The 27,694-nt window shown below is 35.4% G+C and overlaps 1 protein-coding gene and 1 pseudogene across 3 annotated transcripts; one reads left to right on the top strand and one right to left on the bottom strand.

Moving 5' to 3' along the window:
* The first annotated feature begins 14,035 nt into the window (after nucleotides 1-14,035).
* Nucleotides 14,036-17,653, top strand: LOC147550273 (putative receptor-like protein kinase At5g59700 pseudogene; annotated as a pseudogene). Of its 2 annotated transcripts, XR_015237104.1 has the most exons (2): nucleotides 14,149-14,676; nucleotides 15,015-17,653. The product of XR_015237104.1 is annotated as a putative receptor-like protein kinase At5g59700 pseudogene, transcript variant X2 (transcript). The 2 variants fall into 2 exon arrangements; XR_015237103.1 differs by having other exon boundaries at nucleotides 14,036-17,653.
* A 315-nt stretch (nucleotides 17,654-17,968) lies between these two features.
* On the bottom strand, nucleotides 17,969-20,355 carry LOC147550274 (uncharacterized). Its single transcript, XM_086666817.1, has 4 exons — nucleotides 19,463-20,355; nucleotides 19,150-19,361; nucleotides 18,775-19,042; nucleotides 17,969-18,498 (listed from the first exon to the last, which is right to left on the bottom strand). The coding sequence occupies exons 1-4, from the start codon at nucleotides 19,712-19,714 to the stop codon at nucleotides 18,190-18,192; spliced, it is 1,041 nt and encodes a 346-aa protein (XP_086522943.1). The 5' UTR covers nucleotides 19,715-20,355; the 3' UTR covers nucleotides 17,969-18,189.
* Nucleotides 20,356-27,694: the final 7,339 nt, after the last annotated feature.

A 27,694-nucleotide genomic window follows, 5' to 3' on the forward strand; every position in this document is an offset into this window, starting at 1 on the left:
CATCAAAAAAACAAAACAGTGAATGATCAGAAGATGACTGTTTAAAACCTTCAGCTTGTAAGCCGGTAGAAAATTTGGCAAACCACTGTCGAGAAGCTTGTTTTAATCCGTAAAGGGATTTGTGCAAGCGACATACTTTGTGGTCACCAGTCCTGGAAAACCCAGGTGGAATTGTCATGTAGACTTCTTCATCCAAGTCACCTTGGAGAAAAGCATTATTCACATCCAACTGATGGAGGGGCCAATCTTTAATGGCAGCAACGGAAAGAAGTGCACGAACAGTGACCAATTTGGCGACTGGGGCGAAAGTATCATGATAATCGATGCCTTCTACTTGGGTATAACCCTTGGCAACGAGTCGCGCTTTATGACGTTCAATTGATCCGTCAGAGCTGTATTTGATTTTGTACACCCATTTACAACCAATTGGTTTCTTTCCCGGGGGTAAGGGAGTTAATGACCAAGTTTGATTTTGTTCAAGAGCTTGAATTTCCTTATCCATTGCAGCACGCCATTCTGGAAAAGCCTTGGCGGCGGAATAGGATGTGGGTTCTTCCGTATTGACAACGGAAGTAAGAAATGCTCGATGGGAAGGGGTGAATTTTTCAAAACTGACATAGTCAGTTAAGGGATATTTGGTGGAAGTCGTAGGTGCAGTAGTACAAGAACAAAGATAGTCAGCCAGATGGGCAGGACGTCTCGTTGTACGGACTGGTCGAGAAGAAGGTAAAGGTTCTTCGGGAGAAGTAGCTGAAACCTGGGTGGTGTCAGAATTCGAAGGTGAAGGTTCTTTCGAAGGAGAAGCACCTTGCAGAGGGGAAATACCTTGCGAGGGAATAACAGAGTCAGAAGGAAGCTCGGGAGATTCCTCCGAGGAAGAAGCAGCGGAAGATGAGGAGTCTAACACAATAGGTGGGATGGGGGTCGCGTCAGTGGAAGAGTGTGAATGGTCGTCGACCAAAGACGGGAGAGTATACAAGTCCGGATGAGGCGAGTGGGTATCGTCGATGGGACTGAAGTAATAGGCGTCCGATGAAAGCGGAGTGAAGGAGGTAGGTTCAGAGAATGTCGATTGACGTTCAGCGAAAGGGAACCTATCCTCAAAAAAACGCACGTTCCGGGAATCATAGAGATTGTGTGTCTCTAAATCGTAAATGGTGTATCCTTTCTTCCCAGGCGGATAACCAACAAATATTCCAGGTTTAGCTCGATGATCGAACTTATTTTGGATGTTGGTATTGGTTGCAAAACATAAACAACCGAAAACTCGGAGAGCTAAGTAGTCCGGTGGAGAATCATATAACATTTCATAAGGAGATTTGTATGAAAGTATTGGAGTCGACATTCTATTGATTAAATAGGTTGCCGTTTTTAAACATTCCCCCCAAAATTTTAAAGGGAGATGTGCTTGAAAACGCAAAGCGCGAGCAACATCGAGTAAATGACGATGTTTACGTTCGACGACACCATTTTGTTCGGGTGTGGAGACGCAACTGCGTTGATGGAGAATTCCATGAGAATGGAACCAAGTTTGGAGATCATTGGATAAGAACTCGGCTCCATTATCAGAACGAAATGTTTCAATCGGGTTTGAAAATGTATTTTCAGGACTCGAGGATATAGATTTAATCTTCTTATGATATTGTTTAGAAACAAACTGAAAAAAGAAGTTTAAATGTGTTTTAGTCTCAGACTTGGTTTGCATAAGGAATGTCCAAGTAAATCTGGAGAAGTCATCAACAAGTGTGAGGAAATAACGCTTGTTGGTTAAAGATGGAACCGGAAAGGGTCCCCAAATATCAGCATGAATAAGTTGAAAAGCAAAAGTACTAAAACTACTACTTTTATTAAAAACCAACTTAGATTGTTTTGCCATAGGGCATACAACGCATTCATGCGACTTATTAAAGGAAATAAACGGGACACGTTCTGATAAAGTACGTAAACGGCCTAAATTAGGATGTCCAAGTCGACGGTGCCAGACGTCGATTGACTTATTCAAAGCAAGTGCAGTAAAATTCCTACGGAGAATATAGAGTCCATCAATAGCATCAGCCCGACCAATCTCCTGATGATTTGAGATCGTCTGAAAAAGGCAATGAGTTGAATCAAAATAAATACCAGATTTCAAAGATTTACAAGTCTGATTTACAGACATCAAATTAAATTTGAAATTAGGAATGTAATAAACTTGGTCAATAGAGAGAGAGTCGGAAAAGACGACTCTGCCAATGTATTTGACTAAGTAAGTCGCTCCATCAGGAATTTGAACATAACAAGATGGTGGTGCTAAAGCATAAGAGCTAAAAGCATCTAGAGAGAAGCAAACATGGTTTGAAGCACCACTATCAACAATCCAAACAGAAGGGTGAGATAGGGAAGTACCTGACATCATAGCAGAACTGGAAGGAGTTTGTGTATTGATAACTGCCATAATGCGGTCATAGTCTTCTCTGGTAAGAGTTGGAGCTGGAGAAGAGCTGGAACCCTGAGAAGTGCTACGGGCACCACCTGGACGAGGGGGGCGACCATGTAGGAGATAACATCGATCAACAGAATGACCGAGACGTTTGCAATGAGTGCACATTACATCTCTGTTACAAGTGTCAGCAATGTGTCCATGAAGGTTGCACTTAGTACAATAAGGACGAACTCGCTTATTTTTCGGGCAAGGTAAATCACTTTCTTTCAACTTGTTAGCAGCCGTGATCTTAGCGTTGAAAGCGTGAAAGTCAAAAGGAGCATTGATCTTATTTTTCTGCTCTTCTTGAATGACCAAATTATATACCTTGGCCAGAGAAGGTAGTGGTTCCATGAGAAGTATGTTATTGCAAGTCGCAGAATAACGTTCATGAAGACCCATGAGAAATTCAATCGTACGCGAGGTAAGATGATATTCAATAGTTGTTTTGCCAACAGGGCAAGCACATGAAGTGGGTGGAATGATAGCATCCAATTCGTCCCAATAAGACTTCAACTGAGAATAATAAGCTGAAATAGTCTGGTGCTCCTGAGTAAGGGCAGAAATCTTTTTCTTCAGCTGATAAATGTAGGTAGCGTTAGACGTAGCAAAACGCTCCTTCAAATTCTTCCAAAGATCAAAAGCAGAAGCCGAACGTCTCGTGCTACGTCGGATTTCCTCGCTGACAGAATTGGATATCCAAGCAGCCACCATGGTGTCACAACGGGTCCATGCATGAAGTTGCGCAGGATCCGTCGGTTTAGGGAGCGAACCATCGATAAAACCTTGCTTATTTTTAATGATAAGAGCATCGTGCATACTGTGAGCCCATTCAGCATAGCCTGGACCGGTAAGAACGGGATTAACACCAACAGAAGTGGCATTGTCCGAAGGATGCACATAATAAGCCTCACATATTTGTTGAAGAGGAGGAGTAGTGTCTGTCATCGGTGGAGTGTCATCTGAATTCGAGTTCAGATCACTGATGTTGGCAGATTGTCCAGAAGTCATTGTTCTGTAAAGAATAGAAGAAAATAATCTATTTTAAAATCAACGTCACAATAATATGACGGTTCAGAATTTGCACAACTAACAGAAGTGTCGGAAAGAAAAAAGGAAGTAGGTGCTGTCTCAAATAGTCCAAACAGAAGTGTTAGGAAATAAAAGGGACAGCCCAGAATGTCACAACTTAACAGAAGTGTTGGGAAGTTAATATGACAGTAGATGCTGTCACAAATAAGCCAAACAGTTTATGTACTGTGGGGAAAAAAAGCGTCACAAACGTGAGGTGTCACAAAAAGAAAGTCAAAAGTCTGGGTCAGTCAAAGTAAAATCACGGGTCAAAGCAACAGGGTTGAGTCAAATTGGTTTGACTTAGTTGCGTCAGTTATCGCCGGCCAAAATTAGGGTTCCAATGAAATCTCGCCGGCCAAAATTAGGGTTCCGATCAAGGAACAGGGAGGTTGATTTCCGGCCAAAAATTTAGGGTTCCGAGTAAAAAAAAACAGGGGCTTTTGTGTGGTGATCGAAGGGACAGGTTTTCGCAAAGAGAGATGGCTGGAAACCGAGATGGTGGGTTGTAATTTTTAAAAAATCCGATCAAGAAAAACTAGGGTTTCCGATCAAGTTTTAATGGTGTAGAGAGAGAAACGTCGGGGGAAATAATATCTCGGTTTAGATGAGGGAAAACCCTTCGCGGTCAGACGTCGGAGACTTTGCTTTCCTTCGTTTGTAACCTAATTCCGGCGAAAAAAACGAAAAAACCCTAGAAGTGGTCACCGGAGAAGATGAAGTTGGTGTCGGGAACCAAAAGTGATTTTTTGGTTCCGATCGGGAACAGAATTTGTTGTGTTCCGGGTTTAGTTTATACACTAGTATTGGAAAATACCAGGTTAAGTCTATTCTGGTATACAAGGTTTTCTCTATTCCGGAGTAAAGATGTACCGGATTAGGTCTGTTCTGTTTGTAGATAAACCAGAACGGAAAAATTCTAATCTGAATCGGAACAGGATTAATTTTAACCTAATTCTGGAACAGAACTTCCTAACCTAAAAATAGGTTTAAAAAATAAAAAAAAATCGAAAAAAATTCGAAAAAATTTGAAAAAATTCAGAAAAATTGTGTTAGTAACTGACCTTTGAAGATGGAGTTGGGATGATCAAAGTATAACGATAATAAGAATCCGTAGAGCTCCTTAGAATGAATAAAACCCGAATAAACGAAATAATTATTATCGAGTAGAAATCCCAGAAATATCAACTTTGCTCTAATACCATATTAAGTTTGAAGGAGGAACAAGAGATATAATTATCAAAGGTGATTTCATTGATAGACTTGGGTACATATTTATAGAGATTACAATAGGGTTTGTAGAGAAATAATAAATAAGGAAATATTACAAAGAGGAAACAATTAAAATTACAATTGCTATATTATGTATTTCTTTCTATCTTGGGGAGATATCTTCTAGATATCTTCCTTTTCTTCAATATACTTCAATACAAATCTTAGTTTGCTCTCAACAGTTCTGTAAATTTCTGAACAAATTCGTGTTTGTTCGAAAATTATTTTGCAAAAATGTTTCGCATTTTGTCATTCATTTGACAAACAAAAACTGACACTAACATTTTGGCTAAAGCATTTTTCGATTTGTCTTGTAAAGAAAGAAATAGTTTTCGCATTTTTTATTTTGCTTTAGACATAAATATTTAGACTAAAACGTTTTTTTATTTGTCTTTTGCAAAAATTCAAGTGTTATGCATATTATCCTTTGTGTTTGACAAACCCATTAACGGACAAATAATATTTTGACTAATGTATTATAGATTTTGTTAACAACAGAATCATATATGTTTGCTGTCAACATTTTATAACAAATCAGGACAACTCTATATGTTGTTAACATTTTATAACAAGTCAGTACATTATTACACATGTTGTCAACATTTTATAATAACACAATTATATATGTTGTCAACAATTTATAAGAACATATTTTTATATGTTGTCAATATATAAGGGTAAAAATGAAATTATGAAAAAAAAAGAAATATGGTTGTCTTGTTAACAACATCTATTACATAAAACACAATGAAGATACATCCACGTACCTTTATCTCCTGGATATTCATGTCCTTTGGATTGTCATTTTAGATCTCACAGGAGACAGGACTGTGAAAATACATCCACGTACCTAATTTCGAATATTCAGCATACCTAATTAAAACATATGTTAACTTCTAAAAAATTAACTGCAAGGTCATTATCCACATTTATCTGATACCCACAATTATGGGAGTAGATCGTGGGAGGTAGAGTAATTAGTGGGGAGAAAATCATAACCGCCCTTATTATATATATAGGTCGAATATCTAATAATACCAAATTAAAATTTCGAATTTAATCATCCTTCCATCTGATTTATTATGTAAGTGGTTGAGTTGAATGTTTGATTTTCAACAAAAAAAAAAAAAAGAGTTGAATCTTTGAATAGCTTAAATATATGAAGAATGTGAATTTGCTGTCAAGTCTATGTCTAAGTCTCTACCCTCTATATTTTACTCATAATAGATTCTTATTCTCTTCCTGCATGGTATCTTAGATTTCATTTTACAGTATATCTCGCTCCAGTTCTTTATATTCTTATGTTTACCCCGGTGAACAGATTATCCCATGTAAGTATTGGGGCATTTCATCAAAAAAAAATGTAAGTACTGGGGCTGAACTTTTAATTATTATTTTTGTTTTGGAAAGAAAACTACTATAATTATTCACGATTTATAATTCTTCTATCATATCTTCGTGTGGATTTGTAATTGATTTTTAATTTCTTTATGTTGTTTTATTTTACAGGAGAATGACACAATCAATTGTATTAAGAAAAAAGTGAACTTAGAAGGTCCGTTGTTTTTTAATTAAATTTTTTTTTTATGTATTTTCTTATTACATTTTTTTAACAATTCTTATTAGATGTTAGTGTTCTTGATTTGTTCCCCTTAATTTTGTAATGTCCTTATTTCTTTAATGTATATGTTTGTAATGTCCTTTTTTTGTTGAAAGTTGTAATGTCCTTATTTCTTTAATGTATATGTTTGTATTCTTATTTTCAGATAAATTTGAACTTTTTCTCGCTATCTCTCACAAAATTATGAACTTTGGTTAATATCTTTTCACTTTTCTTTGAAATTTATATTTTAATTTGTAGAGAATGAAAAAATAGATAGAAAATTGAGAAAGTGAGGAGGAATATGTGTGGTTCTTGGTATATCTTATTGATTAGATAGATAATAGTATGATAATTTGATATGTAATTGTCCACCATTAGTAATTTTGAATTATGTGAGATTGTTTCGTGCATATTCTTCATAACTTCTCATTGTTTATCTCTCACCAAGTTTCGTAGTTTAGGGTTTCGTTGTTTTATTATATTCTTTAGTTCTGACATTTCTCATAAAATTTCATAGTCATGTCGAATTTTATTCTTCTTTTAGAGAGATAATATGTCAAAAGATCAAAATAGAGAGAGAAAAATAAAGAATGATAAAGATTTATCTAATTTGTAAATCTCTACAGTATATTAGGGGACCTGCCTTTCAACTCCTTTGCTTTTTATGGACATTTTTCTTTTGGCAATTTGACAATTTTTTTCAATCGGATTATTTTTCTTACTTCATTGTTATTATTTGTTCGGTTTTTTATACTTTAATATTATTAAAATCTGAACATTTTACCTTCTCTTCAACTACGCATGGGCGACCACGATGGATACAATGACAAGGGTGTTAGCCAAAAGGGGTACGCGGTAGAAACCTAGTAATTATATATGTTGTTAACATTTTGAAAAGTGTTCAACAAATGATTCTTTTTTGCTTTTTTTAGTGAGTTTTTTTTTTTCTAATTACAGTCTAGATTTTGGGTTTTTCATACATTCTTTATTTTCATCACCCCCCCTTAACCAAACATCTAGCCCAATCTATAGACCCTATGTTTAATAATACTTGCCAAAATTCAAGGGAATTTGTGACTAGTGAAGAGTAGTAGCCACAATAACTAGATGAAATGAGTTCCTTACTTTCTTAGAAACATCAAAATTATAGAAAAGAAGTGCTTGGAGGGATATCTTTTTTTTTCCTGTGAATCTCAAATATGTGTAACTTCTCAAACAAAGCAAGTGGGTGTGTTTCCATTTTATCAAATTATGTTAGTAGGTTTGATGCATTAATAATGTAATCATAGACATTTCAACCAATTTCAATACATGAAAGGTGTCTTTATATGACAAAAGCGACCTATATTGACTATTGATATGTTAGAAACAATTCCGATTGTAACGTGTTTAAAGCATACTAGCCTCATACAAATCAAAACAAATTGGAAATATCACGTCACAGCTGTTGGGGTCCCTCCTTATAATTAAAGGACTCCTAGTTGGAATAGGATTTCCCTTATTCCTTGTTTGGGGAAAAAATAGAAACTTCTATTTTTTCAAGCCTAAAAAGGAATTCCTATTTCTATTGGTAAACCTCCTTATTTATTATTATAAATAGGGAATGAAAGGGAAGAGATTATACACAACAACTTCCAGAACAAAGAGAAGTCAGAGAAAGAGAGATTTTTGAAGTGGTTCTTTCAAGAGAGATTGAAAGAGCAGAATATTGGTTTGAAGAAAAGAAGATTATTAATCTTGTGAAGCAATTTAGTTTGTGGTTATCTTCTTCAACCTTTAGTAATCTAGGATTTGTTCAAATCCTAAGGAGTAAGAGATTTTATTTCTTTGTTTCTTTGTTCAGTTTATCCACCATAGGTTTGGTGAAGAGTTGTCCAAGAGTGTTTCTACACATCTTGAAGAATTGTGTAACCCATTATTTAATTATAGTGGAAGATTTCTGGACTAGGTCCCGTGGTTTTTTACCTTCTAGTTTGGAGGGATTTTTTGCCACGTTAAATAATCTTGGTGTCTCTACTTTTACATTCACATCGTTTATCTTCATATTCCTGAACAAGTTAATTAGGTTATTTTTCCTAACAAGTGGTATCAGAGCTAAGGTTGGATTTATTGTTCAGAAATATGGAAGTGAATACTAATCGAATGATTAGTTTAGATGGAGAAAACTACTTGATGTGGAAAGCAAAAATGGAAGATTTGTTATACTGCAAAGACCTAGCTGCACCCATTGAAAATCACGGTACAAAACCGATGAAGATAGATGAAGAAGACTGGAAGGTATTAGATCGTAAGGTTGTTGGATTTATTCGACAATGGGTAGAACCCAGTGTTTTTCATCATGTATCGACGGAGACTTCCGCTTATAGTCTATGGAGGAAATTAGAAGAATTGTATGATCAGAAGACAGCTGCCAAAAAGGCTTACTTGTTCAGAAAGCTAGGAAAATTACAATATAAAGAAGGAACCTCAATTGCTCAACACTTGAATGAGATGAAAAGTCTAGTAAACCAGCTTTCTGCAATGAAGTTAGTTTTGGATGATGAGTTGCAGGCCTTACTTCTTCTAAATTCCTTACCAGATAGTTGGGAGACATTGGTGGTGTCTCTTAGCAATTCTGCTCCTGATGGCATAATGCGTATGAATCACGTAACAGGTAGTTTGTTGAATGAAGAAACAAGAAGGAAATCATCGTCAGACGAGTCTCATTCAGAGGCACTTGTTACAGAAAGACGGGGGAGAGGTAAAAGTAGAAAACCTCATAACCGTGATAAGTCAAGGGGGAGATCAAAACCAAAGAAAGAAGTTAGATGTTTTGGTTGTGGAAAAATGGGTCATTACAAGAGTGATTGCAAGAAAACAAAGAAGGAAAATAAAAAGGATGATGAAAAACAAGATAATGTTGCGGCAGTTGCCTCAAGTGATGACATTATCTTACTCTCAGGTTGTGGAGACACTTGCTTAAGTATGGCTGAGTCAGAACCAGAAACGACATGGTTGGTTGACTCAGGTGCTTCGTATCATGCTATTCCATGTAAGGATTTCTTTAACTCTTACAGAACTGGTGACCTTGGCAAAGTCAGGATGGGAAACTTAGGTTTCTCAAAAATCGTAGGAATTGGAGAAGTGAAAATTGAGACGAGCACAGGGAGTACATTGATTCTTAAGAATGTGAGGCATATACCAGATCTTCGATATAACCTAATCTCTACCGGAGTATTAGATGATGAAGGGTACCACAGTCACTTTGGTGATGGAAAGTGGAAGCTCACAAAAGGGTCAATGGTGATAGCAAGAGGGAAGAAGTGTTGTACTTTATACAGAACTCAAGTAAAACTGTGTAAAGGAGAATTGAATGCAGTTGAAAAAGATTCTTCCACTGATCTTTGGCATAGAAGACTCGGGCACATGAGCGAGAAAGGACTTCAAATTCTTGCTAAACGACAAGACTTACCGAACGTAAAAGGTATAAATTTAAACACTTGTTCTCATTGTTTAGTAGGAAAGCAACATAGAGTATCCTTTCAAAGGAATGCATCTGAAAGAAAATCCAGTATTTTGGAGCTTGTTTATTCTGACGTTTGTGGACCTTTAAAGGTAAAAACACTTGGTGGTGCTTTGTATTTTGTTACTTTTATAGATGATGCTTCCAGGAAAGTTTGGGCATATGCCATAAAGACCAAAGATCAGGTACTTGCAGTTTTCAAGAATTTCCACAACATGGTAGAACGGGAGACAGGAAAATCATTGAAGTGCATTCGCACTGACAATGGAGGAGAATACATCGGGTCGTTTGAAGAGTATTGCAAAACCCATGGTATTCGACATGAACAGACAGTTCCCAAAACTCCACAACAAAATGGTGTAGCAGAACGCATGAACCGCACTATTGTGGAGAGGATCAGATGTATGCTCTCAGAAGCAAAGCTGCCTAAAAGCTTCTGGGGTGAAGCAATGCGTACTGCATGTTATCTGATTAATTTATCACCTTCAGCACCATTAGATGGAGATGTAGCTGAGAGAGTGTGGGCTGGGAAAGAAGTCAGTTATGAACACTTAAGGGTGTTTGGTTGCAGGGCTTTTGTGCATATACCTAAAGATCAAAGAGCAAAGCTTGATGATAAAGCCAAGCAATGCATCTTTTTAGGGTATGCAGATGAGAAGTTCGGATACAGGTTATGGGATCCAGTCGATAAGAAGATTATTAGAAGTAGAGATGTGGTCTTTCTTGAAAATCAAACTATTGAGGACTTTGGGAAAGTTGAGAAGCATGAGAATCATAGTAATGATCTCATTGATCTAGATCCACATATCTCTTCTAAGGTTATGCATGATAATGCAGGTGAAGAACAAAATCATGAAGATGAAGCTCATGAAGATGTTCCTATGGGTGATGATGTTGAGCAGGAAATGGAAGTTCAACATGAACCACCAGCTGAATTGAGAAGATCGACTAGAGATAGAGCACCATCTACCAAGTATCCTCCACACGAGTATGTGATGGTTACAGATAGTGGAGAACCACAGTGTTATGAAGAAGCCATAGATGATGAACACAAAAAGGAGTGGTTGAAAGCTATGCAAGATGAGATTGAATCATTGCATAAGAACAACACTTTTAAGTTGGTTGAAAAACCTAAGAATAAGAAAATTCTTAAAAATAAGTGGGTGTTCAAAATCAAGACCGAAGAAAGAAATTCACAACCACGATATAAGGCACGCCTAGTGGTGAAAGGATTTGGGCAGAAGAAGGGTATTGATTTTGATGAGATTTTCTCTCCGGTGGTGAAGATGTCCTCGATACGGTTAGTATTGGGATTGGCTGCAAGTATGAACCTAGAAATTGAACAACTAGATGTCAAGACCGCTTTCCTTCATGGTGACTTGGAGGAAAATGTGTATATGGAACAACCAACAGGGTTTGAAGTTAAAGGTAAGGAACACTTGGTTTGTAAGTTAGAGAAGAGTTTATATGGGCTGAAACAAGCACCAAGACAGTGGTACAAAAAGTTTGAATCATTCATGAAGGATTAAGGGTATCACAGGACGGCTTCAGATCATTGTGTTTTCGTTCATAAATTTCCTGATGGAGATTTGATTATACTTCTACTTTATGTTGATGATATGTTGATTGTTGGTCAGGATGCTAATAAAATTAGCAGGTTAAAGAAGGAACTAAACAAGTATTTCGATATGAAAGACTTGGGTCCAGCAAAACAAATTCTTGGCATGCATATCTCTCGTGATAGGAAAGCTGGAAAACTTTGGCTATCACAAGAAAGATACATTGAGAAGGTTCTAGAAAGGTTCAATATGGACAAGACAAAACCAGTGAGTTGTCCATTAGCCAGTCACTTCAAGTTGACTCGTGATCAGTGTCCATCAACTAGAAGTGAGAAAGAAGAAATGGAGAAAATTCCTTATGCTTCAGCTGTAGGAAGTTTGATGTATGCAATGGTGTGTACAAGACCGGACATTGCATTTGCAGTTGGAGTAGTAAGCAGATTTCTGGCTAATCCAGGCAAAGAGCATTGGTTAGCAGTGAAGTGGATTCTGATGTATCTTAGAGGTACGTCTAAAGCTCGTATATGTTTTGGTAATGATAAGCCAGTATTAGTCGGTTACACTGATGCAGACATGGCAGGAGATGTAGACTCTAAAAGGTCCACATCAGGCTACTTATTTACACTTTCAGGGGGAGCAGTGTCATGGCAATCTAAATTACAAAAGTGTGTAGCTTTATCTACTACAGAGGCAGAATATATTGCCATTACAGAATGTTGCAAGGAGATGTTATGGATGAAGAGACTGTTAGAAGAACTTGGTATGAAACAAGATAATTATGTTATTCATTGCGACAGTCAGAGTGCCATCCACCTCAGTAAGAATTCTAGTTTCCATTCCAAGTCCAAGCATATAAACGTGAGATACCAGTGGATCCAAGATGTTCTTGAAGAAAAGGTGTTGAAGATCGAGAAAATCCATACTGAAGACAATGGTTCAGATATGATGACAAAACCATTACCCAAAGGCAAACATGAGCTATGTAGCAGTGTTGCAGGTTTGGGGATGGTAGGTCCCTCTTCATAAGTCGGGAGGGGGAGTTTGTTGGGGTCCCTCCTTATAATTAAAGGACTCCTAGTTGGAATAGGATTTCCCTTATTCCTTGTTTGGGGAAAAAATAGAAACTTCTATTTTTTCAAGCCTAAAAAGGAATTCCTATTTCTATTGGTAAACCTCCTTATTTATTATTATAAATAGGGAATGAAAGGGAAGAGATTATACACAACAACTTCCAGAACAAAGAGAAGTCAGAGAAAGAGAGATTTCTGAAGTGGTTCTTTCAAGAGAGATTGAAAGAGCAGAATATTGGTTTGAAGAAAAGAAGATTATTAATCTTGTGAAGCAATTTAGTTTGTGGTTGTCTTCTTCAACCTTTAGTAATCTAGGATTTGTTCAAATCCTAAGGAGTAAGAGATTTTATTTCTTTGTTTCTTTGTTCAGTTTATCCACCATAGGTTTGGTGAAGAGTTGTCCAAGAGTGTTTCTACACATCTTGAAGAATTGTGTAACCCATTATTTAATTATAGTGGAAGATTTCTGGACTAGGTCCCGTGGTTTTTTACCTTCTAGTTTGGAGGGATTTTTTGCCACGTTAAATAATCTTGGTGTCTCTACTTTTACATTCACATCGTTTATCTTCATATTCCTGAACAAGTTAATTAGGTTATTTTTCCTAACAACAGCAACTTGGAGTTGGACCCACACGCTTTCAAGATACAAGTTCGTTAGTAGATTGTTTGTTTGTGTTTCTCTTCTCATTTGTCGTAGTCTAAAGAGATTTGATTAGTTTTGAGGAAGATGGCCATCCATCTCTGAATTTTTATTTATTTAAAAAATTTGTAGGAGTAGCCTAGCTCAAATTTTCACACCAAGTAACAGGCGAAATTGAGGTTCCTTACCTTATCACCCAGCTAGCCTAGCCTGTAAGATTTAGGAGCAATCCTGGGCATTTGGTCAAGTGGTTACCTGAGAAAAATGACTCCCTTTCTCAATCCAAGGGTCTGCCACTCTGCCCTAATGAGTTTTAGTGTCTCCCCACCAACCTCCAAATCAAGATTTTTCTTTATTATATGGAGTTCATTTGGGATGGAACTCTTTTCCAAGAAGAAAACCCATTAATCACTTATAACAGAATAAGAAATTAACTAAGCATAAACGGTTATCAAACATATGTACACAACCCTCATACTTTGTCCGACTAATATTTCGGTTGAATCTCAACTAGGTATATGGTCGGACAAGATTTAGAGAGAAAAATTCTCTCTAAATCATGTATGGTCATATACACAAGCAAAATTCAACCGGATAGTTTCCGGACAAAGGAACATATTCATATACAAAAATTTGATGGTAAGCCATCTAACTAGATCTATCTTATTCGTTATAAATAGTCTAGTATTTTGATAAGTAAAGATTATAATACTACAATATTTAGAAAACTCAACCATATTTTAACATGTTTAACTACCCATTAATTAGCTCAAATGATTTGATTAAAATGTTTAAAAAAACAATTGAACACTCTAGATCTTGATCAGTAGGAGTTAACACAACCCATATGAATTCAAGTTTCAGCACAGTAATATTGGCAATTGCTGGCAAAGGAGATGACAGTATTTTAATTGGTGCCGCATTAATCTCTCAGAGAGTAAAAATGGTCTAAATATTTTACTGATTGATTAATGGTGACTGACCAGTTTTGACTCTTGTGGGGAGAGCTCTTTTTGTTCCACTGTCACTCAATTTTGTTGAAAATGAATAAACAACTCTTATCTTTCTCTATCAACTCTTCACCAATTTTAATAAACAAAGAACTTGAGAGTGTTTTTTTTTTTTTTTTTTTTTTCATTTTATGCTAACCTGTTCATAAACTCAATAGAATCAGCTGTTATGTTCATTAGGTGGGCTCTTCAACTCTTCAAACTAGCTGGCTTTATTCCAAATCCCATTGACTCATTTTCTTTTCCTTGTGTTTTGTTTGCTTTTCATTCTTATTTGTTTTCAAGCCTAATCAAATGAATCTGTCATTCAAAACTTAGAAAACTAAGAAAACCCCTATTTTTGTATCAGTTCCAGATAACTAGTATTTGTTTTCTCCTGATTTTGATTTAAAATTAAGAGATCAGTAAATGGGTTTGGTTTTCTGAGTGTGGGTTAGTAAGTAAAGTTGATGGCCATGAATCTATGAAAGTTCAGATGGATCTCTGAGGTATTATCATCTTCTGTTATCTTCTTCATTTTCCTGTAATGGGTATTTGATTTCATTTTGGATTTGTTCATTTGCTTGCTGTTATAAAGAAAACCCTTGTTATATTGTTCAAGCAGAACTTGAAATACTTATCTACTTGAAGCAAAGAGAACCCTAGATTTATAACTCATCTTCTAGTTGTTCCGAAAGATATGGGTATCAGAAAAATTACATTTCTTATATGGATTTCATCAATGTTATATTTAATACATCTGTCTATTGGATTTGTTCCTACTGATAACTACCTGATAGACTGTGGATCACCTACCAACACATCGGTGGGTGATCGGGTTTTTCAGCCCGACAGCTTCGCTTCTCGAATGCTTTCGACCCCAAAAGACATATTAGCCGTTACCAATTCGAGCTTGTTATCGGCCACTTATGATTTACATCTCTATCAAACCGCCCGAATTTTCAATGGAACAACCACTTACGATTTCCCAATCGAAAAAGGTAGACACTGGATTCGACTATACTTCTTCCCCTTTGTTTATCAAACCTACAATATGAGTACTGCAACCTTTTCAGTTTCTACCCAAGATTTTGTTCTTCTCAGCAACTTCCAAATACAGAATGATTCCATTGTTAAAGAATTTTCTGTCAATATAGCTTCAGGGAACCTCATTCTCACTATTACTCCTTCCAGCAATTCTTTCGCTTTCTTAAATGCACTTGAAGTCGTTTCAGTTCCTGTTGATCTCATAACAGATGATGCGCAGAATGTTACCCCGAAAATGAAGTATACAGGTTTAGTCGGACAAGCATTTGAGACGGTTTGGAGAGTGAATATGGGTGGAGCATTGGTCACTCCCATGAACGATACTCTTGGTAGAACTTGGGTTCCTGATCAGAAATTTTTAGTGAACAAGAATATCGCAAAAAAGAAGCTTGGAACTGTCAAATATTTGAAGGAGGGGCCTAGTAGGGATATTGCTCCAGATGCTGTATATGGATCTGCAAGAGAGATGAACACGGCTGGTGATCCAAATAGCAATTTTAACGTAACATGGGTTTTTGATGTGGATCCTGGTTTTCAGCATCTGATTCGATTTCATTTCTGTGATATAGTGAGTTCTACTGCTAGCCAACTTTCTTTCAATGTCTATATAAACACTTGGGATGTTTATCAGAATCTTGAGCTTGCTACTTTCACGTCAAACACCTTGGCTGCTCCAGTTTTTATTGACTTCGTTACATCACAAAGCGACGATACTAAACTCTATGTAAGTGTTGGTCCTTCTGGTGCGGTAGCTGATGCTTTCCCAAACGCTATTTTAAACGGGCTTGAGGTTATGAAAATGAATGATTCCATGGGTAGCCTTGGTGGTGAACCTCTTATCCCATCTTCGAGCCCTGGCTCGAAATTGAATATTGTAATTATAGCAGGAGTGATTGTTGGGGCGGCTATTTTGCTGGTTTTGGGCATAGTCTTGTGTCTGATTAAGAAGAGAAGAAGAATGGAAAAGCTTCGACAAGAGAAGTCTTGGGTTCCTTTTTCCATGAAAGGTGGAACTACGAATGCCACTGGAAGGAAATTTAAAGGTACAACTGAAAATGCCACAAGTCTTGCTTACCGAGTTCCTTTAGTGGCATTACAAGATGCCACAAACAACTTTGATGAGAGTGGGGTTCTCGGAGTTGGTGGATTTGGGAAGGTTTTCAAAGGGGTTCTCGTAGATGGTACAAAAGTTGCAGTTAAGAGAGGAAACCCGCAGTCCCAACAAGGTCTTAAAGAATTCCTGACTGAAATTGAAATGTTATCAAGGTTTCGTCATCGTCATTTAGTCTCTTTGATTGGCTACTGTGATGAACGAAATGAGATGATCTTAGTTTACGAGTACATGGAGAATGGAACACTCAAGGGTATTCTTTATGGTCCAGATTGTCTTGATCTGAGTTGGAAACAAAGGCTAGAGATATGCATTGGGTCAGCGAGAGGACTTCATTACCTTCATACCGGTTCTGAAAAGGCAATTATCCACCGAGATGTGAAATCCGCAAATATATTGCTCGATGAGAATCTCATGGCTAAGGTTGCAGATTTTGGGTTATCGAAGGCAGGACCTGAGCTCGACCAAACCCATGTTAGTACTGCAGTTAAAGGGAGTTTCGGGTACTTAGATCCAGAATACTTCAGAAGACAAATGTTAACAGAGAAATCAGATGTTTACTCATTTGGGGTTCTTTTATTTGAAGTTCTTTGTGCAAGACCTGTCATTGATCCATCACTTTCGAAGGATAAGGTGAATTTAGCCGAATGGGCAATGAAATGGCAAAGAAACGGGCGTTTGGATCAAATCATTGATCCCAAACTCGTGGGTAAAATAAGACCTGAATCTCTGAAGAAATATGCGGAAACAGCTGAAAAATGTGTGTCTGAATGTGGAGTGGATCGTCCATCGATGGGAGATGTCTTATGGAATCTCGAATATGTTCTTCAACTTCAAGAGGCAGTGATACTGGATAATCTCGATGAAAACACTACTACCCAAACGAACGATCATCTTGCTTTAGAAGTCAAAAATGTCGAAACTCTTCCTATGGTTTCTGCTATGGAAGTAGAAGACAATGGGGACGATCTTTTAGGTGTTTCGATGAGTAAAGTTTTCTCGGAAATGGTAAATGCAGAAGCAAGATAAAAAGTATCAAACTAAAGATGGGTCTCATTTTGGTTGCTCAAATCTGCACCAAGCAAAGCTAAAGTTAAAACCATTTTTACACGCCAGGAGAGGGCCATTAACGACACGAATATCACACTAAGATCTCAACCTCGATCTAATTTGTTTCTTATTTTATAAGTACGGATTACTGCATTCGAAAAATACCTTATTGATTCTGTAATACGTAGAAGCTTGCGTTTTACTCTTTTGAGTTACAATTGTTTGATTGTGTTTTTGTTTTCGACAGATTAGCTAAAGGGAATTCTTTTATTCTATAATATCTGAGTTAGCTCTCTTACTCACTACACTTCCCGATTTCGTTTCTATGAACTTAACATAATGTCCAATATAATGCTGATATTGTTGGAAAATTATAAATAATTTTTTTATATAATCGGTATATTGTGTATTCTTGGTTGGTCAGTCTGTGGCAGACTCCCAATATGGACTAAAAGCTCCAAGCCTTGCAATTTGACCCAAATAACAGGAGCTTGTAGCTATAAGGGGATAAAACTGGAAGTCTTTAGCAATACAAATTAATATTGTTGAAGTAAATGGGTTTCGGGTTGCTCGATTAAATACTAGGAACTAAATGAAATCTCAAGAAACCATACTTTCAAGTCTTGAGATGAAGTTACCTTATAAACGTGTAACTCGTTTGAATCATTTATAACACATTTTCTCGGCTGATTAGTGATTACAATGTACTACAATATGGCATAACATAGTCGGCACCTAAATAGAGAATGTGATAAACACATAACGGACGAAATTCTAAATAATGAGAATACTTGAAAAGTTGCTATATTCTTTCTTATATAAAAGACGGTTCTTCGCCAACCAAGAGTGCCTTTAATATAGCATTAGCTAAAATGGTGTTGTAGGGCATAAGATGACCACAATTATCAACCTCATGATACTTGATCCATGGCAACTTCTCTGAAACATATCTCTGTACTATATATGAAATCATTCTATCCTCGTAACCTTGCCAAATTTGTACTGATTTCTCATTTTCAGGAAATGGGTTCTTTAGATTCAGTGGATCAAATTCCCAATTCCCAAACAACAGCATTAAGTCTCTATGAAGTGACTCAAAAACTCCTTGTTGTGTTACCTTTTCCTGAAATTAAAAATATCAAATCATCAAACACGATCTAGCAATCAATAATACAATATAGTCTCGCATGGGAGAAACACGATCTAGCACCCAATAATACAATGTCTAGGTTTTCTCCACTCATTTCCAGTTGGTTTTGAGTTGGACATGGTAGCAAAGCTAGAAGCCACACACATGCTCCACGTCGAAAAGGAAAAGAACACCGTTTGGCTCAAAGAACCCCACACATGTGAGGGATCGTGTGAGAATAGTCCCACGTGGGAGGAAGAAATTGAGTACCTGACCAGGATTTGGATTTTCTGCTATTGATTTCAACATTTCTTTATCTGGGTTGCTAAAAGCTGCTAGATTTCCTTGTAAAATTGAAAGTGAAGGAAACCATTTCTGGGTTAACCACCAGTAAAGAAACTTAGGAGCATAATGTGCAACCCTAAATGTCCATTGATCTTGTAAGAGCAAATTCTTGAAAGCTATTTTACTTAGATTTGCAGGTAAAGAAGGCCACCAATAGTTAATTGCAGGAACTACTAGAGATGCACCTGCTAACCTGAAAATTATATATGGGTTTCAAAATTTAGATCAAATAGATTACAAAATTTAAGATTAGAACTACCCAAGAACTTGGAATTCATAATTGGGTATTACTAGTAGTACCTGTCTGGTATGTATTTAAGACAACTCCAAACAGAGTAAGCTCCCATTGAAACTCCAACTATGTAAAATTTTGATCCAAGCTCCAATTGATCAGCAAGTTCTTGAATGTCAAATGATTCACTTTTGACAGATCTTTTTGGGTTTGGATCACTTTCTCCATACCCAGCTCTATCATATGATAAGAAGTATATACCTAATTCTTCTATAAGTTCCTGCAAAATTAAACAGAACCATTAGCTAAACTTACTTTGTAGTTTCTCTCTCTCTCTTTCAATCTAGGTAGTTTGTGTGTATATATATATATATATTTTACTTGGGATGCTCTTAGGTAGAAGTCTTTGGAGTCACCAAATCCATGAACAGTGATGATCTTATACTTTGCTCTATCTTTGGGTACACCTGATTCTTTATAAGAAAGATATCTTCCATCACTTAGTCTGATTCTTGGTGAAGTAACAAGAGGACCAGTTGAAGATCCACAAATTTTTGGTGGGGGAGGTTGAATCTTTTGATAAAACCACCCTAGAATTCCCACCACCAATACCACTGTAATCTTCACTAACATATTTTTTCCCTTCAAGAAATTTTTTTTTTTTGTTGAAGGTTCCCTTCAAGAACTTGGTAAAAGCAAAACCAAATCTATACCACTAGCTTCAGCAAAAGTTAGAGTTTAATGCAAAAAAGATCAACCAACAAAAGAAAATTATTTTTCTGAGTCAAGGGAATTTAAAGGAATTATACACAATTGTTCTTTGTTAGGTGGGTTTTTTTTTTTTTATTTCACCTTGATAGGGAAGCAGACTTTAATTTGTTGTGAATCTCCATCCAACGGCTCACAATCACTTCTTTTTCATCAATAGAGAGAAATTAGTGTGAATCCAACCGTTGGATGACAATTTACGTTATTTTGTCGGCGGCTTAGACATTTTCCTTTCTCTTTATAATAAAATAGATGATAAGATTTTTTATGGGGCTGCCCCTGTATACATACACAGTACACTACAGGCAAAGTCTTCGGACCACACAATCTTGGGGCAGAATTGACTTTAAGCTAAAAACATTTTGGAAAGGGGCGATCACTAGGAGCATCTTCAAACGTTGTGGCCAATTTCTTTGGCAGAATGGCATGACTCACTCCATGAGTCATCTCACTTGATTTCATTATTTTACTATTTATTTCACTAAGTTTTGTTTTTTTATTAGGGTCTGTGGGTATATGGCCCAAAGTAATGTTCAAAAAGGGTTTAGGGTCCAATCTTCCCCAAAAATGGATTTTTAGTCCTTTTGCTCTTGGGACTAATAACCCTTAATATATATTACATAATTCCTTCCATGTCCCAGTCGTTTTTCACGGGATTTTAATGTGTGGGGCACAAAAATTTCAAACGGTTTAATGTACCTTGATTTTAGGATAAATTTAGGAAAAAACGGTTAGATTCTCACGAAAATTTCTCTCTCTTCAATAATCTGTTTATAAACAAAATCTAAACTTTCCCAAATCAATTTTCTCTCTCTTCTTTACAGATTTAATATGGATATTTATTAGCCAAAAATATGGAGATTTATTAGAAAAAAAAAGATAGAAACAAATCATAATTTCTCTCTCCTCTAAACAGATTTGGAAATCAAATTTTCTCTTTCCTATTATCTGAATCTATTTAGGATCAATTTAGCGTGATTTGGGGGTTAATATACAAAACATATATATCACTTTCTCTCACTTAACTTTCAGTTTTGGAAATAGTATATTTTTCTGGGAACATTAAAGCAGCATTTGTTTTCGTTTTTACTCATACATAAATACAAATCGAATACAAATTATGAAACAAATACGTAAATTATTTATTATTTATGACGAATAAACCATCATTAGTCAAGTATACAACGTAATTTATCAAATGTATTTGGGTCTTGTTCAGTAAATTACACATAATTTCTATTACATAACACATAATTTCTTTTACATTACACATCGTTTACATTCTGTTACCAAAAAATCGTTTACACTATATTGTCGAAGAGCATATGTAGTCTTGAGCAGGACAAACAACATTTACACTATATTGTCGAAGAGCATATCCAAATGATTTTGCACCACCAGGAAACAAATGACCAACTTCAGTAGCAAATTCCATAAGTAACAACAAAACTGCAAAAAGAAAACATATACATTTGTTAACACAACAAACAATTTAATGGAAACGACATGCATAATGGAATAAATTATGCATACTGTTTGTTAAACTTCATAATGTGTTAGGAGACAAACATAACGTTAGTTCGAATCACAAGGTCACTGTTATGTGAAAAAATATGTATAATGTGCAATAAATTACATATAATTTTTGGAACATTTATTGTACTATAAACGGCAACTGTTTTGTGAAAAAAGTACGCGTAATGTTGAATAAATTATATTTAATTTATGCAGATTTATAAGATGTTTTTGATATTATTTATAAAGTATGTATAATTTGTAACAAAATACATATATTTTACATTCTGTTATAAAAACATCGTACAAAAGACGTCTGCGTTATGTATGTGTTATGTTCAGTAAACATCATGTAATGTCGTGTAAATTATATATCGTTTACATTCTGTTACAACCAAATCGTACTAGATCCCAAATCGTACTAGATCTACTCTGGATAAAAAATGATATGTAATTTATTGTAAACGATCCGTAATTTATGTTAAATTATATATCGTTTGCATTCAGTTATAACAAATCTTACGAGATCTTCTCTGCATCAAAAATTGTACGGAAACCTTGATGAAGATTTGAAGAAATGATCTAAAAATCTGTAACCTAAAACTACTAAAAAGTAACAAAATACATAGATACAAACACTTCTTAATCGCATTATCTTCAGTAAACGGATTTAACATTAACATAATAAAATCGGTTATGAATCTTAGAGAGAGAAAATCCTGAATAGTGATGAAGATTTGATTAGATGATACAGAGAGAAATTCGATACTGAATTTGTAAGAATCAGTCATGAAGGATTGTCTCATCAAAATATATATCATTCAATAAATTTTTAGAGAGAGAAAGACAAGAATTTCATATTCATTTGAAACAGAATCATTTAAGAAGATGATTGTTAACCTGTTTAACAATATTAAGAAACTGTTTTTGAATATCTCTAATGAATATTAAACACAAATTTCTTTGCTTTAATGGAAGATTTTCAGTAGATTAAGGTGTAGAGAGATAATCAATTATCATAAAATAAAACAAAATCACAAAAACTAATAACTTGATTAATGTTTTACCTGATTAACAATGGTGATTTGATTTCAGCAAATCAAAAGAATATGAATCAAGGTGTCTGATTTAATGGAGGATTTACTTTCGAATCAGATGAAGAGAGAGAGAGAGAGAGAGTGCAGAGACAATAAGGTTTCGGTTAGAAAACTTACTGATTATGAGAAGATCACGGTTTCTTAATATAAAAACGTGATTGGAGAGAGAAACAAGGAGATAAAAATGGAAAATATATTTGGTGATTTTGATCTTATAACTGTTTTTATATTTAAGAAAGGTTAGTATAGGTATTAATATTTAATAGTTATTCTCGGGATTTGTGTTTTCTCTCTAGATTGAACCAAATGGACCAGATATCTATTTGTAATATTATTTTGGTTTTTATACCCTTTATGGGATTAGAGAGGACTAAAAGTCCTATTAGGGCCTATTTTTTGGGCCATACACCCAAAAATTCTTTTTATTACTCAAATGGCATTTTTAGTGGTTATTTAATCTAGGGTTATTTCGTTCCCTTCGCCGGAGTTTAGAGAGAGAGAAAAAAAAATTTGAAGGTTGCCGGCCGGAAATTTGGCCGGCCGGCGACCCATGCCGGAGAAGATGATGAGGTGGCTTAAAAGGTGATGTGGCGTGACTTGGCAGAGAGAGAAAACATGATGGAGGAGAGAGAGTGACGGTGTTATAACGGAAGGGGACCATATGGGTATTTTTCGTAAAGTAGGGGGCCAGGCGGGAAGCTGGTCACAAAGTAGGGGGCCATTAGGGAAATAACCCACTTATTGTGTTTAAACCAAACTAGCAATACGGAAAGAAATAAAAAAGTTTGGAATAAAATAGTAATATCATTATTAGGTATGTCATTAGTTCAACAAAAAAAAAAAAAGGTATGTCATCTTTTAATAACAATAATAAAACATTAGATAAATTTTACTTATTAATTTCAATACATATCTCATCAAAAAAAATTTCAATACCTAAAATAATTTTTTTACAAAATATTGGACATGAATATTAATTTGGAAGATTTTGATATTGACCCCCACTTTTGTAACGATATTAGTAATACACCCCTTTTTTCTGAAACTTTTGATTCACACCCCCACTTGGACGAAAAAGTTAACTTCTAGTCCAATGTCAGTTGTGTGACAAGACAAAAATGTCCTTATGTATGATTTTGACATTGACCCCGACTGTTATATCGATATTAAGGCTACACCCCCGTTTTTTTTAACTTTTGATTTATACTCCCACGTGGACAGAAAACATTAACTTCTAGGTAAATGTCAGCCATGAAAATCACACATGTGAATCTGGACAAAAATGCCCTTACTTACATTTCAATTTCCATCTCAATACCTATTTTTTTTTCTTTCATTAATCAACTCCATCAACCACAAACAATTATTTCCTTCATCGACTGCCACCACCGTCTTCATGACCGTCTTCATCTTCTTTGACCTACGCAACAATCGTCACAATTTTAATCTTCACAAACTGCTTGAACTAATTTTCTTGACAATGACTCTTATAATCTTCATCATCTCCAAGTTCATCATTATCAACACTACCCAGACAGTGATTTTGCGGAATTTTGTGAAAAAAATGTATCAACAACTTATACATCCTAAAATTGACTCATCTCATTTCAATAACATGGACCGAAGTATCAACAACTTGTACATCCCAAAATGGAGTCATCTATTTTCAAAAAATGGACCCGAATGAGCTTGTCTTAAATTCATGGCTATCATCGGCTATTGCCACCACCATCATCATCATCTTCTTAATCAACTCTCAAATTTAATTTTTCTTTGAGTTGACCTCTAACTCGATTAACTCCAATTAACGAAAGAAGTCATAAAACTTTGATCACTGACAAAAACCCGTAAGGTTTGATGATGGTTGAGAGGGTGGCTTGTGAAGATAAAGATCGTGTTGGTGGTTGTGTAGGGGTGGTGGCAGTCGATGAAAGGAATAGTTGTATGTGGTTGATGAAGTTGAATAACAGACGGAAAAAAGGTATTAAGATGGAAATTAAAATGTAAATAAAGATATTTTTGTCCTGATTCACATGTATGATTCTCAAGGCTGACATTTACCTTGAAGTTAACGTTTTCTGTCCACGTGGGCGTATACATCAAAGGTTTGAAAAAACGGACGTGTAGTCCTAATATCGATATAAAAGTTGGGGTTAATGTCAAAGTCATACATTGGGACATTTTTGTCATGCTTCACATGTGTGATTTGCACAATTGACATTTAACTAGAAGTTAATGTTCCGTCAACCGGGGGGTGTAAATCGAAAGTTAAAAAAAAAAACGGGGGTGTGGTCCTAATATCCGTCTAAAAGTGGGAGTCAATGTCAAAATATCCCTATTAATTTTAGTAAAAGAAGTTTATGAGAAATTGACTACGGATCTACATTAGTCATTATAAGGCATTGATACATCATCAAAATGTGATAAGCACGATAATTGTCTTAGTTAAATTACCAAAATTCAATAACCACCTCTTCTAGGAATCAAACTTCATACCTTCAAAAACTGTAGACTTTATGTCATTACTATCAATCCCTTGGACAACCAAGTGTTGATTTTAGTAAAAGATGTTAGGACGGGAGTCCCTTTTTGTACAAAAAAACAAATAATAGGCATGATAGTCACAAATAACGGAAAACTTCCCGTTCAATTTTTAACTCAGTTTATTTTGTCTAATTGGTAACACATCCAAAACTTTTTTTTTGCCAAATTGCCACAAAAAAATGAATGTCATTTGTTGAGATAAGCGTACACAAAAAGCAAATAGTAGGCATAATAGTCAGAAGTAACGGACAACTCCCTATCCAATTTTTAACTCATATTCTTGTCAAATTGGCAACACATCCAAAACTATTTTGGCCGAACTACCTAAAAGATGAACGTTATTTGGTGAGAAATGAACGGCCACAAAAAGCAAATAGTAGGCATAATATTCACAAGTATGGCACAACTCGTTATTCAATTTTTAACTCTTTTTTGTCAAATTGACAAAACATCCGAACCTATTTCACTTTTTTTTTTTTGTTGAAATCAAAACTATTTCACTTGCCTAAAAGAACTGTTTTTGCCAAGTTGCCTAAAAGATGAATGCCATTTGTTGATACATGAGCGTCTGCTCTTACAAAAAGACGAGGACATAACTATTAGATTTCCTTTATATAATATTAGGATTTTCGAACCAAGATGAATGTCATTTGTCAATAAATCAGCGTTCGCTCTTACAAAAAAACGATTAGATCTCCTTTATATTATACTAGGATTTCCGAACCACAACTTTGATTTTACTAGTTTTAGTTGTTTATCATTATTTTTAGCTCTATCGATTTCTTCAATGAATTTCCTGACCACCACCTCCCCTACATCAACAACTTTCCTAGATAAATTTTGAGGTAATTTCTAAAAGGCCGCGACTTTGGGGAATAAAGAATAATCTCCGAGGCATAAATTCTTTAGGGAATCCATGTTTTTTTATGCATTCTCCGGGACATATTTTATTTCAGTCCAAAAACTCACTTGATCAAACACTACCCCCTAATCTTCATCTTTTTTATCACCTTCACAGTCACAACTTCACATCACCACCATTCCGGCCACCATTGCCACATCTTCTGTTTCTTCTCCCTAGCTCACTGCTACCCTCTCTCGTATTCAATTCAAAGCCCTAGAATTTTGTTTTAGTATTGCTTTAGATAGTCTTCCATCTTCAAAATCTTCTTCAAATTTACCTGATGAACCACCAATTTCAAATTCGTTCATGGTCGCCATTAAAAGATCTCAAGCTTGTCAAAGAAGACATCCAGATAATTATCATCTTAATCAGATTCAAGTTAACCAGCAAAATCAACAACCAACAGTGAAAGTTGAATTACAACAGTTAATTTTATCGATTCTTGATGATCCAATTGTTAGTAGGGTTTTTGGTGAAGCTGGTTTTAGAAGTAATGATATAAAGTTATCAATTGTTCGTACCTAGGGTTTTTAATTCTAGGTATCCAACACCGTTATTTCTCTGTAATTTAACTGGGATTGGTATCGAATTAGGTAAAAAAGGTTTTAACTTTCCGTTTTCTTCAAGGATTTCTAGTGGTGGGTTGGGGAATTCTGATGTGGTGATGATAATTGTAGTAGAATTAAGGGAATTCTTGTTAAGAAGAAAGAAAAAAAATCCATTGCTCGTTGAGGTTTCTGCAAATGAAGCTCTTAGATGTTTTAAAGAGATTTTAGAGAGAGAAAGAGGAGAAGTGTTACCTGATGAGATCTCTGGATTGAATTTTACTTCTATTGCAAATGAAGTGGTCGAGTTCAACAATGGAATTTAAGTGAGGGTTTATTGAGGTTAAAGTTTGAGGAGTTATCAAAGTTGATAAAAAATTCTTCAGGTCCTGCAATTGTGGTTCATTATGGAGATTTGAAGGGTTTCATTGATAAAAACACTGCTGATAATGGGAATTGTTTGGTTACCTAAATTAAGAAATTATTGTAAATCCACCATGAAAAACTCTGGTTAATTGGGAGAGATGGTGAGAGAGAGATAGAGAGATAAATCGAGAGAGATAGGGAGAGAGAAGATGAAGATTAAGGGACAATGTTTGATTAAGTCAAATTTTTGACTAAAAACAAAATATTCTAATGATTAGATATTTATTGACTAAATTTTTTATTCCCGAAGAATTTTTTTTATTCCCCAAAGCCGCGACCTAAATGACCTTTCTAAAAAGGTCAAAATAATATTGAAAATGAGTAGAAAAGCACAAAACATTTGAAAATTATTATTCAGGTCAAAAAGTGTTCAAATACTAAAATACCCTTTTTTGTCATTTTGTGTAACTAAATTCTTTTTATTTTTCTTTAAACTTTAAATCGATATAACTTTTGTTTGAGATGTCGGATTTCTATAAAAAATATATATTTAGAAATGATTTTTCATTATCTTTCTAACAAGATCCACTTTCAATATTTTTTTTTTAAAAAAAAACCCAGAAAAAAACGACATTTTTTCCTTTACGTTTTTCTGCAAACGTGTTTGCAACAATTTGTTCTGCAAACGTGTTTGCAAAAATCCCTTCTGCAAACGTGTTTGCAAAAATCCGTTCTGCAAACGTGTTTGCAACAATCCGTTCTGCAAATATGTGTTTGCATAATGTAAAATTTGCAAGCTTTGCAGAATATAAACATGAGTTGCATATCTTGCAGACTCGATTTGCAAATCGAGCATATAAACTAAGAGTGTGTC

This window comes from Eschscholzia californica, unplaced genomic scaffold (genome assembly GCF_041429995.1).
Source record: "Eschscholzia californica isolate CP2 unplaced genomic scaffold, dmEscCali1.0.p SCAF_3, whole genome shotgun sequence".
NCBI lineage: Eukaryota > Viridiplantae > Streptophyta > Magnoliopsida > Ranunculales > Papaveraceae > Eschscholzia > Eschscholzia californica.

Coding starts and splice junctions, on each gene's coding strand:
- LOC147550274 (XM_086666817.1), bottom strand. CDS start 19,714: ATGTTAGTGAAGATTACAGTGGTATTGGTGGTGGGAATTCTAGGGTGG. Junction 19,043..19,149: donor CTTAAATACATACCAGACAG/GTACTACTAGTA, acceptor TATAATTTTCAG/GTTAGCAGGTGCATCTCTAG. Junction 18,499..18,774: donor AAAATCCAAATCCTGGTCAG/GTACTCAATTTC, acceptor TTTTAATTTCAG/GAAAAGGTAACACAACAAGG.